This window comes from Musca autumnalis, unplaced genomic scaffold, assembly GCF_047663935.1.
Source record: "Musca autumnalis isolate F117 unplaced genomic scaffold, ASM4766393v1 scaffold_4, whole genome shotgun sequence".
NCBI classification, from domain to species: Eukaryota; Metazoa; Arthropoda; class Insecta; order Diptera; family Muscidae; genus Musca; species Musca autumnalis.
The window spans coordinates 81,126,246-81,140,862 of record NW_027411977.1 but is presented as its reverse complement, the minus strand read 5'-3'; the positions used below and the strand labels follow the sequence as shown (position 1 = coordinate 81,140,862).

General features: G+C 35.0%; 1 protein-coding gene across 4 annotated transcripts in view; it reads left to right on the top strand.

Moving 5' to 3' along the window:
• LOC141403711 (proton-coupled amino acid transporter-like protein acs) overlaps positions 1-11,536 on the top strand; it is a 60,189-nt gene extending 48,653 nt beyond the window's left edge. For all 4 annotated transcript variants that reach the window (XM_073986542.1, XM_073986541.1, XM_073986539.1 and 1 more), the window contains 7 exons: positions 388-717; positions 791-977; positions 1,045-1,480; positions 1,552-1,741; positions 1,810-1,985; positions 2,049-2,204; positions 10,555-11,536. In XM_073986542.1, the coding sequence (XP_073842643.1) occupies positions 548-717; positions 791-977; positions 1,045-1,480; positions 1,552-1,741; positions 1,810-1,985; positions 2,049-2,204; positions 10,555-10,649 (1,410 nt within the window). In that variant the 5' untranslated portion in view covers positions 388-547 and the 3' untranslated portion in view covers positions 10,650-11,536. The remainder of the gene's footprint in view (positions 1-387; positions 718-790; positions 978-1,044; positions 1,481-1,551; positions 1,742-1,809; positions 1,986-2,048; positions 2,205-10,554) is intronic.
• Positions 11,537-14,617: the final 3,081 nt, after the last annotated feature.

Sequence of the window (14,617 nt, the reverse complement as noted above, 5' to 3'; positions counted from 1 at the left end):
GGAACAATGTTCAATTTGAAATAACGAAAAAAACTATTTTTTACGAACAAGCCCAATTCGCTTTTTATCTCAATAATATGAGACCTAATGTTATCAGCGAGGCTAAGAAATGCATGTGGCTAATTAGCATTATTCTTAGGTATTTATTCACTGCAGAAACAAAGTACATTTTCTTGTCAACTACCCGATCCCAAATATTCACTTTCACTTTATATTATACGCAAAACACTGTGCAATAGGATCAATGACTATCTATGCGATGCGGTAGTTGATTGTCTAGTTGGTGTCTTCTTTGATTTTATTTATAATTTCAGTTCATGTAAAATGCAAAAAGAATATTTGAAAAATATGTTAATTATTTAATTATTTCTATTTCGTACATTATAGCGCTCACCCGTCGTCGTTTGGGTACTCTTTTGTGTGTCCTCATTTCTTTTGGGGATAAAGCAGAAAAAACATTGCGATCAACAAAACCTAAGAGTGTTGACGTGCTTCCTTTATTCAAGGCGATCGGCAGTAGTCTGGTCAAGGTGTTACGTTCGATAGAATGACTAAAAATGGACATACTAATGCGGCATATGTTCCAGATGTGTCGGAAAAACCATCCAAGAAATATTCGCTGGAGTTGGCGGAGAAGGGTGATAAATATGTTGTGAAATCAAATGGTATCGACGAATATGATCCATTTCAACATCGGCAAGTGGAACATCCCACCACGTAAGTTTTTTTTCCAACAAAAGTTTTTTTTGGGGGAAAACAAAAATTAATTGCAATTATTAACTTTTTTCAGGAATGCGGAGACAATGTTCCATTTTTTAAAAGGTTCACTAGGAACCGGCATTTTGGCCATGCCTAATGCCTTCAAAAATTCTGGCTATGTTTTGGGCAGCATTGGTACAATTTTAATTGGTGCCATCTGCACATATTGCATACATCAGCTGGTAAAGGCCGAATATGAATTGTGCAAGCGAAGAAATGTATGTAAAATTGACAATTGTAGCAAAACAATGACTTGACATCTTTAATTTTTATATTCAACCACAGATCCCCAGTATGAGCTATCCCAAAGTTGCCGAAGAGGCCATGAATGAGGGTCCAGCAGCATTCCGTAAGTGTGCTCCCTACATTGGTAATTTAGTGAACACCTTTTTGCTTATCTATCAACTGGGCACATGCTGTGTTTATGTGGTATTCGTGGCATCGAATATTAAATCGGTGGCAGATTATTATCTGGAAACACCAGTGGATGTACGCCTGTGCATGGTGATCATTTTGTTGCCATTGATTTTAATCAATTACGTACGAAATTTAAAATATTTAGCACCATTTTCCACACTGGCCAATGCCATAACAATGGTTTCTTTCGGCATAATCTGTTATTATATCTTTCGTGAACCAATTAGTACTGAAGGTAAAGAGGCCTTTGCTCCGGTCAGTGGATTTCCATTATTCTTCGGAACAGTACTATTCGCATTAGAGGGTTAGTAATTAATTCAACTAATTCAAAATGCAAGCAAATGTATTTAAGGGGATTTCCATACTCCTCCACAGCTATTGGCGTTATTCTTCCCCTTGAGAATGAAATGAAGACACCCAAGAAATTTGGTGGTTCCTGTGGTGTTTTAAATACTTCCATGATTCTAATTGTATTCCTCTATGTTGGTATGGGTCTCTTCGGTTATCTTAATTATGGTGATGAGATTGAAGGTTCCATTACGCTTAATTTACCCGCCAAAGAAATGTAAGTAAACTAGTAAATGTAAATAAAAATCACAAATAAAAATAATATTTTATTATATCCTCCCACAGCTTATCACAATGCGTCAAAGGTATGCTGGCATTTGCCATTTTCATAACCCATGGTTTGGCATGTTATGTGGCCATCGATATTACCTGGAATGATTATGTCGCCCGTAAATTGGGACCCCAACGTTCCCAAATCTTCTGGGAATATGTTGTTCGAACTCTATTGGTTTTAGTTACGTGTAAGTATTTCTTTGATTTGATTTTGAGTGATTTGAAATTGGATTTTTTTATTTGATTTTCAGTTTTATTGGCCGTAGCCATACCCAATCTGGAACTTTTTATTTCTCTATTTGGTGCTTTGTGTTTGTCTGCCTTGGGCTTGGCCTTCCCGGCTCTTATACAAATCTCTACACATTGGTACAATACACATGGAAAGGCTAAAGTTTGGTTGATTCTCAGTGAGTATGGCTAACGCATATTATCATTATACCCTCCACCAAAATATGAAGGGTATAATTAAATTTGTCATTCCGTTTATAACACATCGAAATATTCGTCGGAGACCCTATAAAGTACATACTTTCTTCATCAGCATGAAATTCTAAGTCGACATAACCAGGTCCGTCCGTCCATCTGTTGAAATCAAGATACAGCTCAAAATTTTTAAGATTGAGCTTTTGTATTTGGTATTGAAAGTGAGCTATATTGGTCCATATTTTCACATAACAGCCATAGAACTGTAACTCCCGATTTTCTGTATTTTGAAGGTTGAGGCCACAATATCCCACAGAATGGCTGAAATTAGGTATTTAGTCTTCGTTGGGGGTATAAAACTTTTCACCTCTCATTTTTCGGTATAGGTCCACACTTTCACATAGCCCCCATAGAGGAGTACCTCCCGATTTTTTGGTATTTTGAAGGTTGTGACTAAAATAATCCATCGAAATTGCTGAAAATGTTTATTCGGGCTTCGGTGAGGGTATACAAATTTCCATCTGAAATTGGTCGGTATAGGTCAACTTCTCATATAGCCCCCATAGAACGGTACCTGTCGATTTTCGATATTTTTAAGTATGACCAACTTATATTATCATTATAACCTCCACCATAGTATGGAGGGTATACTAAGTTTGTTTTTCTGCTTGTAACAAATCCAACTAATCATTTGCGACATATATAGTATATATGGCGAAAAACAAAAATTTTTTACAATCGATGAATCCGGGTTTCACCCTTTCAGAATTCGCGAACTGTTAACATATTCTATATAGTATGATATACATTCTTTAAACTGAAGTGTTTTAGGAGGAATCCCATAAGGTCGACCATTAAAATTAATTTACGTGGAAGCTGTGTTGGCATCAATGTAGAAAAATAGGTAAAAATGGGTTGAAGCCAACAAGTTTTTTTATGCTCCCTTCCGATTTTAGGCTTAACCTTACATTTTATAGACATATGCCCAAAGAAAGACTCAAAGAATACTTCATGGGCAATATGATACTAGTGTATCATTTTTCGATATATCCACTGCATCCACCTAAAATTGATGCTAACATTTTGAAGCCGGAATTTCGGGGTTTTTTGAATTGTTTTAATAATTCGGACGCGCAACAAGATAATATTCAAAACTCACATTAGGATTATAAAACTCTTGATTCTACGTCGTTTAATGCATATCTCATGAGTGTGCTCCTTACAGCATCCTAGTAATTGGAGTCTAAAAGCCAATATTTGATGTGTGATTTTTTTTAAAAAATCTATTTTTTGCGTTTAAAATTTACAAGTGCCATTCAATTTCCTTGAAATTTTTTAACTAAATGGAATCCTTTATACGCGATTATAATATTTGCGAAAACGCGTGTCATAAATTACTGAGATTCGCGTGTAATATGGGTTTTTCACCAAAAATAGAATGTGGAGGCACATCCGCGGTTCTTGAAGAATCTAATTAAAATTGGTATATTTGGACGTATTTTTGATAGGCGCTGACGAAACCGGATGCGCATCAAAATCGTATGCACATTGCGCGACTTTCACCAACTTTAAGGTTTTTTGCAGTGTATGATGCAACTGGTGGCACACAATGGCCCCTGAGTGAAACATCGAAATATGCATAAATTTTGACAGAGATTGATTCGCTGTATCCAAAAACGGATGCGCATCAACCGACTTTAACTAATTCGCGAATAACAGGCTTTTTAATTATAATATTAATTGAATGATTGTAATTTCAATATTACTCTTAATTTCCTACCCTTATAAGTTATCACAGTAATCAGTTAAACTCTCGCGATGGTAAACCATATTTTTTGATGAAGTTTTAACTGTATACATTCATTATTCTATGGGATTTTAGCAAAATATTTGGAGAACTCCCAAATATTTTTTCTAATTTTTAGAATCAAACCAAAAAAATATTTGCAACAATATTTTCCAACAATAAGTTTTTCTCTTTTGTTGTTGCTATAATATGCAATTTATGTACCCAATCTCTATAAATTTGGTATCATATTTTTCTACGCATTGTCTAGATTCCGCATATATAATTTATTTTTGAGGGTTTGTACGGATTCTGGGACAGGATAATTTGGATTTACTTCAAATTTTTTTTATTATTTGTTGACTTTCCGCGAAAATAATAATAAATTTAATAACTATTTAAACATCTACGAATTGATATGGACTGCTGTTAACGATTTATGCATACATTTTCTCATAACAACAAAAAAGATATTTTTAAATATTTTTTCTTTATATGAGAATAAAAACCGCTATAACTTTTGCGCGCATTGGCCAATTTCGTGAACGCGAGCAGATTTGAAACCGGATTTTTTTCCTTTACCTCTGTACCAAAAATCGTAGATGTGCTCGTAAAAAAAATTTTTAATTTTTTTCAAATGGAATTGTAAAGGAATTTTGTTATTCGCCATATACATCAAGTTTGCCAGCAAAAGACTCAAATATTTTTTTTTTTTTTTTTTTTTGAATAAATTTGTTTTGTTCTTTTTTCGAGTTGATGCATGAAAGTAACATGAAATATAATTCTAGACGAAAGGTGTTAAAAAAAGAAATATTCTACACAAAATTTCATTGTAAGTCCCAGAACAAACTATATATCTGAGAAAAATACTTTGTTAAGAAAATGACGTTACAAAATTATATATTATAGGTAGAAATTATTTCTTAAACTTTTAGACTCTTAATTAAAATTTATTCCATACTGAGTCAAAATCTCCTAAAATATCTCCCTTTTTGGGGGTTGTGTCAAAAGGTGAAATGTTCCAAATCAAATTTCATTATGAGTCTCTGAACAAAAGAAATTTGTAGCTATTATATTTAACATCTCCAGAAGCTTTCGCTTTTTATATATGATTTAGGACCATATTCTACCGTTTTTATTCACATTTTCGTTATCTGCGGTCACAAAATATATTTTATTGAAGTTTTTTGATAATAAATTTTTTCAATAGATTATGTGTGCTAGATCCAAACTGTTTCTGAAATATCTATGGTGAATATACATATATAGGGAAAATATTGATAACCCAGATCGGACTTTGAAAAATTACGTATTTTTGTACCATAAACTAAAATATCGACATCAGGATAAGTCATAGGTTCTTGATATTGTATGTGAAAATGTGGGGATAGTCTACGGCTATTGTCCAGTGAATATATATCTGACATACGAGTCCTAACATCCATGGTTTTGGCATGGTCCTAAATACTCTAATGATGGCAGCTACTCCTGCTCTGATAAAATTGACTGAATTAACGCTTGAAATCGAAGTATCTAGCCATATCCTAACTAAATTTGTTATGATCATTCATTACACATACATGTGTAGTCAGATCATAGAGTCTATACTTTCCACATCGTAAATCTTCAAGCAGACATGGATGAGGCTCAAATATGGACTCAATCGGTCTACTCCTTCGGGTACCTCCCACACAAAATTTCGGAAAAGTCCAGTTTAGGACCTGCTCTCGAATCGCTTTGATTTTTGTTGTAGCAACTTGTATTCACAGCCCCCCATACGACGGTACAAGTTTCTTCCTGAGAAAATAGCCTGAAAGTTGCAAAAAAACCCCCACATGACACCGTGTCTATTGTTTGGAGCGCAAGATAACTCTCGAACAGATCTGCCGATTCTGTCCAAAATTTGGCCATCCTAAGATTTTGTTCAAACTTAATTTAAGTTCGATGATAAGGTTAAGTGCCTCCCCCACAAAAAATTTAAAAATTTTCGGAAAATTGAGCGCACAATAACTCTTGAGAAAGAAAAGAAAATAGCCTGAAAGTTGCAAAAAAAAAACCCCCCATGACACCGTGTCTATTGTTTGGAGCGCAAGATAACTCTCGAACGGTTCTGCCGATTCGGTCCAAAATTCGGCCATCCTAATATTTTGTTCAAACTTGATTTAAGTTCGATGATAAGGTCAAGTACCACCACCACAAAAGTTCAAAAATGTTCGGAAAAATTGAGCGCACTACAACTCTTGAGAAAGAAAAGAAAATAGCCTGAAAGTTGCAAAAAAAACCCCCTATGACTCCGTGTCTATTGTTTGGAGCGCAAGACAATTCTCGAACGGATCTGCCGATTTGGTCCAAAATTTGGTCATCCTAATATTTTGTTCAAACTTAATTTATGTTCGATGATAAGGTCAAGTACCTCCGCCACAAAAGTTGAAAATTTTTCGAAAAATGAAGCGCACAATAACTCTTGAGAAAGAAAAGAAAATAACCTGAAAGTTGCAAAAACAAACCCCTATGACACCGTGTCTATTGTTTGGAGCGCAAGATAACTCTGGAACGGATCTTCCGATTCTGTCCAAAATTTGGCCATCCTAAGATTTTGTTCAAACTTAATTTAAGTTCGATCATAACGTCAAGTACCTCCCCCACAAAAGTTCAAAAATGTTCGGAAAAATTGAGCGCACGATAACTCTTGAGAAATAAAAGAAAATAGCCTGAAAGTTCCAAAAAAACCTCATGACACCGTGTCTATTGTTTGCAGCGCAAGTTAACTCTCGAACGGATCTGCCGATTCGGTCCACAATTTGGCCATCCTAATATTTTGTTCAAACTTAATTTAAGTTCGATGATAAGGTCAAGTACCTCCCCCACAAAAGTTCAAAAATGTTCGGAAAAATTGAGCGCACAATAACTCTTGAGAAATAAAAGAAAAGAAAATAACCTGAAAGTTGCAAAAAACCCCCCATGACACCGTGTCTATTGTTTGGAGCGCAAGATAACTCTCGAACGGATCTGCCGATTCGGCCAAAAATTTGGCCATCCTAATATTTTGTTCAAACTTAATTTAAGTTCGATGATAAGGTCAAGTACCTCCCCCACAAAAGTTCAAAAATGTTCGGAAAAATTGAGCGCACAATAACTCTTGAGAAATAAAAGAAAAGAAAATAGCCTCAAAGTTGCAAAAAAAACCCCATGACACCGTGTCTATTGTTTGGAGCGCACGATAACTCTTGAAGAGACTGACCGATTTGGTCCATACTTTACGCATCCTAATATGTCTACCAGATATAGATCAGGTTTGAATATGGACTATATTTGTTCACTTCTTCGGGTACCTCCCACATAAAAATTCGAATAAGTTCACTTTAAGACCTGCTCCCCAATCACTTTGATTTTTGTTGAAGAACCTTCCATTCACTGCACAGTGGTCCCACTTGTATGAAAGGAGTGCCAAAAATAGTTCTAATCGATTTAACGCCTCGAAATTTTAAACATAGTTTTATAACGAGCCCAAAACGGAGAAAAATAAATTTAATGGATGTAGGTCCACATTTGTGTGTAGCCCCCATATAAAGCCACCCCCAGATTTTTTATATTTTGACATTTTAGCCAAATTTTCCAGTCGATTTGGATGTAATTTTGCATTTTGTGTTCTGAGGGAACAACATACCACCTTGCAGGAAATCTTCACTATAGGTCCACGTATAAACGTACCTCCCTATATTCGATATTTTGAGGATTTTAGCCAGATTTTCTAACCGAGTTGGCTGTAATTTTGTATTTTGACTTCGGAGGGAAGATCATATGTACGTCCGTGCAAAAAATTTTCAATATAGGTCGAAGTTTAGGTATAGCTCCCATATAAACGTACCTTCCGATATTCGGTATTTTTGCGATTTTAGCCAAATTTTCCAACTGATTTGGCTGTAATTTTGCATTTTAAGTTCTGAGGGAACACCATACCTCCTTGCAAAAAATGTTCAATATAGGTCCACCTTTCGGTATAGCTCCCACATAAACGTATCTCCCGATTTTCGAAATTTTGGCGATTTTACAGGCGTGGTATAAGGGGAATAACTTACAGGGTGGCAGATGGTGGCAGCTGGATTTCTTTTTATCGTAAAGTAGAGACTTTCCCCTGTATTTTGAAAAAAATATGGACCTGCCCTTAAGGTGCCAACATTATTAAAACTCAACATAAATTTATAGCAATGATATTAAAAATAGCACAAAAAGTCATATACAAAGAACTTATTTTTAAGGAACTTAGAAAACGAAGTTTGAATGTTTTTTTTTTCGTAAATATATATTGTCAATGCCATCAACTCTTAGTTTTTTTTATAATTTCACTTATAAGCTACGAATGCTTTGCGGATCTTTTTTATACCCTCAGCATTTATGCTAAGGAGGGTATATACACTTTCATAAGGGCAAAATGTGCCTCATCGAAATAATGGTTTTAGACCCCAAGTATGTTTGGACGAAATGTGTTTTAGACAATTTGGAGTCGATTGAGCAATGTCCGTCCGTCTGTCTGTCCGTCTGTCTGTCTGTCTGGCTGGCTGGAGCGCACGATAACTGTCGAACGGATCAATCGATTCGATCCAAAATTTGGCTTTCGTAATATTTTGTGCAAACTTAGTTTAAGTTCGAAGATGGGTTATATCGGTCCACACCTTCCGGTACCTCCCCCAGAAAAGTTCGGAAAATTTGTACTTACGATAACTCTTGAAGGAAGTAACCGATTTGGACCATACTTTCCTAATCGTGAAGTGTCTACCAGACTTAGATGAGTTTCCAATATGGACTTAATCGGTCCACTCCTTCGGGTACCTCCCACACAAAATTTGGGATAAGTTCAGTTTAGGACCTGCTCTCGAATAGCTTAGATTTTTGTTTTAGCAACTTGTATTCACTGCCCCCCATACGACGGTACAAGTTTCATCAGGGGCAAGTCCACACTTCCTGAGAAAATAGCCTGAAAGTGGCAAAAAAAACCTATGACACCTTGTGAGGTGGTTGGAGCGCAAGATAACTCTCGAACGGATCTGCCGATTCGGTCCAAAATTTTGCCTTAGTAATATTTCGTCCAAACATAGTTTAAGTTTGAAGACAAGCCATATCGGTCCACTCCTTCAGGTACCTCCCCCACAAAAGTTAAAAAATGTTCGGAAAAATTGTTCTTACGGTAACTCTTGAAGGGAGTGGCCGAATTGGTCCATACTTTACACATCGTAATATATCTACCAGAGATAGATTAGGTTCAAATATGAACTATATTTGTCCACTCCATCCGGTACCTCCCACACAAAATTTCGGATAAGTTCACTTTAAGACCTGCAATCGAATCACTTTGATTTTTTTTGAAGCAACTTGCATTCGCTGCCTCACTTACGATGGTAAATTTTTTTTCAGGGGCAAGTCCATACTTCTTGAGCAAACAGCCCGAAGGTTGTAAAAACCCCCTATGGCACCATTTGTAATGGCTGGAGATCCACTTCCATAATGTTTAATGTCGATCCACTCCTTTAAGTATCTCTTTCGCAAAACTTTTGATCTTTAATCCTAATCAACATTTTTGTCGGTTCATACATCCAACATTTTTAAAACCCCCTAAATACATACATACGTTTTTGGGAAAAATTGTTTCAATATACACAGGCTGAGGGTATATCTCTGTCAGCAAAGCTGACTGATACTTTTTTACTTGTTTCGTTTATAAGGTACCACATACAAATCTCAACTTCCTCGACTTAACTTGGCATATTACCGCTGCAAATTGGCAAAAATAATACTGGATAATAAAAATTTAATGTGTTTAGAGAATATTTATTTCAATCGAAATCAAATTTGTCGACATAAATTTTTCGATTTTTTTTGTCCAAACTTAGTCTCAGTTCGATGATGGACAACAACTTCCGGTACTTCCCTCCAATAATTAAAAAATATCACTAAATTCGTCCAAACTTGGGATCTCCTAATATTTTGCAGTTTAGGGTCTGTTCGAAGATCCTTTGGTCCTTTGCTGTTCGTTGTGGTCCTGGTCCGTGAACATGCTTGTTGGCATACTGGTTCAAAAGTTATACGATGACCCAGTGAAATGACTAGTGGGCGCGATATCAAAAGGTATGACTCTAAAATTAAGATCTACTTCCATACTGGACTATGTCGTTCCATTCCTTTAAGAAACCCCTCCGCAACACTTGTGAACTTTAATCCTAATCTACATTTTCGTCGACCAGTTCAAATGTTCAAAAAGGGCCACAAAATTCTGAAGAGTCCCAAAATACATCGATCTGTCCGTAGATGAAAGTTACAATTTATGTAGGCTGTCGGCAAAGGCGACTGACACTTTTTTACTTGTTCGAAAGCAAATCAATTTTAATTACCTCTACCTTAAAAAACATATTGTTTTAAAATTTATAACAGCAAATGTGAGATTAGGATGAATTACTTGACAAATAATAAGTAATACACATCTCACAAAACAATTCTTTCTTATTGATTTCTCTGTTAAAAATAAATATTTAATCTATTTTATATCTTCACAGGCAACTCTATATTGATAATTGTTGGTGTATTAGGTTTAGTAATTGGAACATATACATCACTGGCTGAAATTATATCAACATTTATGGAGAATTAAAAAAAAATCAAATCATTTTGTCCCAGCACACAAATAAACGAACAATTGCATGTTAAGTACTGACCAAAAAATTGTATAAGCGAAAAATAAACAACTACATATAATTAAAATGTACATTCCACTAACAATCAATAGTTATTAAGATATTTAATTAAATAAATCTTAAGTTATTAGGTACTGCAAAATATATAGTAAAACGTTGGACTAAGTCTATGTCATTTGTTAAATATTTTTTGGTTATAATTTATAAAAAAAAAAACAACAAACTAAACAAAATTTCGATACGAATTTGTGATATTTATAGTGTTATGTATCTAGTAAAATTATAATATTGTTAATTAATAATGAACGTCACAAGATCGGTAATTCGATACCCATTAACATACATAGTATGCCACAATAATTTGAAAGGTGAGCCGAAGTAGATGTATATGTGTATGTACATATATATTTTTATTAACAATTGGCTGACTCAACTTGCTATATTCAAATAATGTTTTAGACAAATAAATCCTTTGTTGGTCTGACTATATCATGACACTTTAGGTAAAAAAAAGTAAAAATTTGTGATATATAAAAATATCTGTAAAATCTAGCACATGTTAAGTCACACCTGTTGTTATTCCAAAGCTTTCAAATTATGAATTTAATACATAATAATAGTAATAATATTGTCAATGTATACCTAATTAAAGTTCCCATTTAATGATAATGCCTCACAGTATAATACATATTACAAAAAAAAAAACAAGTGTTGAGTCCACATTATAAACATGTCATTAGCCTTAAGATATATTACATATTTATAAAAAATTGTTTGATTGCCATTTCTGTTTATTTATATGCCTGTATTAAGTATTAAATAAATTATTATTGTAAAATTAAAACTATATTTTTGTATTTTTCATATATTTCTCATAATTATAAAAGTAAAAAAAAACAGGTAAGAACGGCGTTAAGTTCGGCCGGGCCGAACTTGGTATACCCTCCACCACAAGTTGTATTGAAGTAAAATAGAATAATTAGTTTCCTTTCGTGTATGAAGAAGACTTAATACTAAATTTCAGCAATTTCGGTAAAACAATGTGGGGCACCATTCTATGGGGGCAATTTCAAAACGTCGATCTATACCGACAAATTTCTGACGGAAAGTTTTTAGGCTCAAAGAAGACTAAATACCAAAATTTCCTATGTTTCGGTAAGAGAATGTGGCTAAAACTTAAAAAATACCGAAAATCAAGATGTACGCTTCTATGGGGATATATGAAGACGTGGACCTATACTAATAATACTCTTCTGGAATATGTTATAACACTTGGAAGACGAAATAACGAATTTCTGCCATTTCGGTTGGATATTGACGTCACAATCTTCAGCATTACGAAAATCGGGAGGTACCGTTCTATGGAGGCTATATCGAAACGTGGACTTATACCGACTTATACCGAATTTTAGTCAGAAATGGGGCAATATGAAAGCGTGGACCTGTACAGACATATTTCTGGCGAACAGTTTTATATCACATTGAAGACTAAATACCAAATTTCAGCCATTTTGGTGGAATATTGAAGACACAACCTTCAAAATACGAAAAACCGGGAGGTAACTTTCCATGGGGGCTATATGAAGGCGTGGACCTATACCGACAAATTTAAAGGGGAAGTTTGAGTACCCCCTACGAAGTCTAAATACCAAATTTCAGCCATTTCGGTGGAATATTGAGGCCACAACATTCAAAATACCGAAAATCGGGAGGTACCGTTCTATGGAGGCTATATGAAGGCATGGACCGATACCAAAAAAATTCTGGGGGAAAGTTGTATGCCCCTAAAGAAGACTACGTACCAAATTTCAGCCATTTTGGTAGGATAATGAAGCTAAAACCTTAAAAATACCGAAAATCGGGAGGTACCGTTCTATGGGGGCTATATGAAGGTGTGGACCGATACCGACAAAATTCTGGGGGAAAGTTTTATACCCCTAAAGAAGACTAAGTACCAAATTTCAGCCATTTTGGTAGGATAACGAAGCTAAAACCCTAAAAATACCGAAAATCGGGAGGTACCGTTCTATGGGGGCTATATGAAAGTGTGGACCGATACCGACAAAATTTTGGGGGAAAGTTTTATACCCCTAAAGAAGACTACGTACCAAATTTCAGCCATTTTGGTAGGATAATGAAGCTAAAACCATAAAAATACCGAAAATCGTGAGGTACCGTTCTATGGGGGCTATATCAAAATGTGGACCGATATATCCCATTTTCAATACCAACCATCCTGCATGTAATAAAAACTTCTGTACCAAATTTTGACTCTCTATCTTTAAAATTGCGAGCTGTATCTTGATTTCAACAGACAGACGGACGGACTGACGGACAGACGGACATGGTCAAATCGACATAGAATTTTATGCTGATCAATAATATATATACTTTATAGGGTCTCCGACGAATATTTCGATGTGTTACAAACGGAATGACAAATTTAATTATACCCTCCATATGGTGGAGGGTATAACCATGACCACTGAGAACCCCGAATTGCAGCTAAATCAGCGAAAAATATAGCTAATATCTTCAAAATAGGTATTGGTATTGGTATATGGAGGCTATAACAAGAAGTAGTTACTTTCCATCTTCGAACTTGTTCCATCTGTAAACAAAATGCAACGCAATTTTCTCCTCGAGTAGTTTCATTTAAAGCTCTATTCCACAAATTGTAGTATTTTATATAGAATACACAGAGGTGCTAATCCACTTGTAATAATTTATTTCACCATTTTAAAGGATTGTTCTTCCTAACAATGAACAAGTAAAAACGGCGTTAAGTTCGGTCGGGCTGAACTTTTTATACCCTCCACCACGAACTGTATTGAAGTATGTAAATATGAACAATTGGTAACTGATAAGCTCTTTCTCTACGTTAAGTCTAAGAGAATAATATTTTAATCGACGATAATCACTTCATACTGAAGATCTATGCCGACATTTTTCTGGCGAAATGTTTAGAAAAATTTGAGCCATTTCAGAAATTTGAGAAGTAAAGGGTTATGACTTTCTTACCTTTTTCTCAAAAATGATTTCCTGTAGTGAATGAACTGTTGCCTATTAAAGCTAAAAAATAACGTTCATTCCATTTAATTATTAAAAAAGGTCAGTCACAAACCACTTTAAAAAAAAAAAAAACATTTTTTGAAAAAATATGTACAGTATAGTCTCGATAATCCGTACACTCGTTAATTCGGACAACGCGGTAATCCGGACACTAGAATTTTTTACATTGTAGTCTCTGTAATCCGGACATCACATATTTTTCTTACCTCGATAATCCGGCACCAATATTTATACCCTACTCCACAATGTGGGAAGGGTATTATAAGTTTGTTTTGCTAAAAGTCATGTAACACCACGAAATATTCGTCCTAGACCCCTGATGTTATATACCATTTTTAATATCTCGAAGAGATAAAGCGATATAGCGATGTGTGTCCGTCCGTCCGTGTGTCCGTCTGTCCATTATAAATTGTAATCAAACTCCAGGCCGCAATTATTGACTAATCGTCACGAAATTTGGTATGGGGGTCGGTTTTACATCAGAATGGATCACTATTGTTATTGGTGATGATCGTGAAATGTTTAGGGGGTGAAATGGACCAAACACAAAATTTTTATCCGAATTTTTATCTGCTCTGTAGGTCACAATCATAGTGCGATCAGTGCGAACTTTTAAATAAGCTGTTAGCTTATGACAGAAAAGAAGCTTGCAATTTTACATGATGATCAGATAATTTTTAGCGGGTGAAATAGACCGAAACTTTTGTGTGAAAATTGGAAAAAACATTTAATATATATCTTAAATCTTTATTCCTGGTAGACACATTCCGCCCACGTGAGTTATTTTTGAAGGACGATCTCTCGACCTTTCCATAGATGCCAATTATGTTGATGTACGTGCTCAGATAACAGA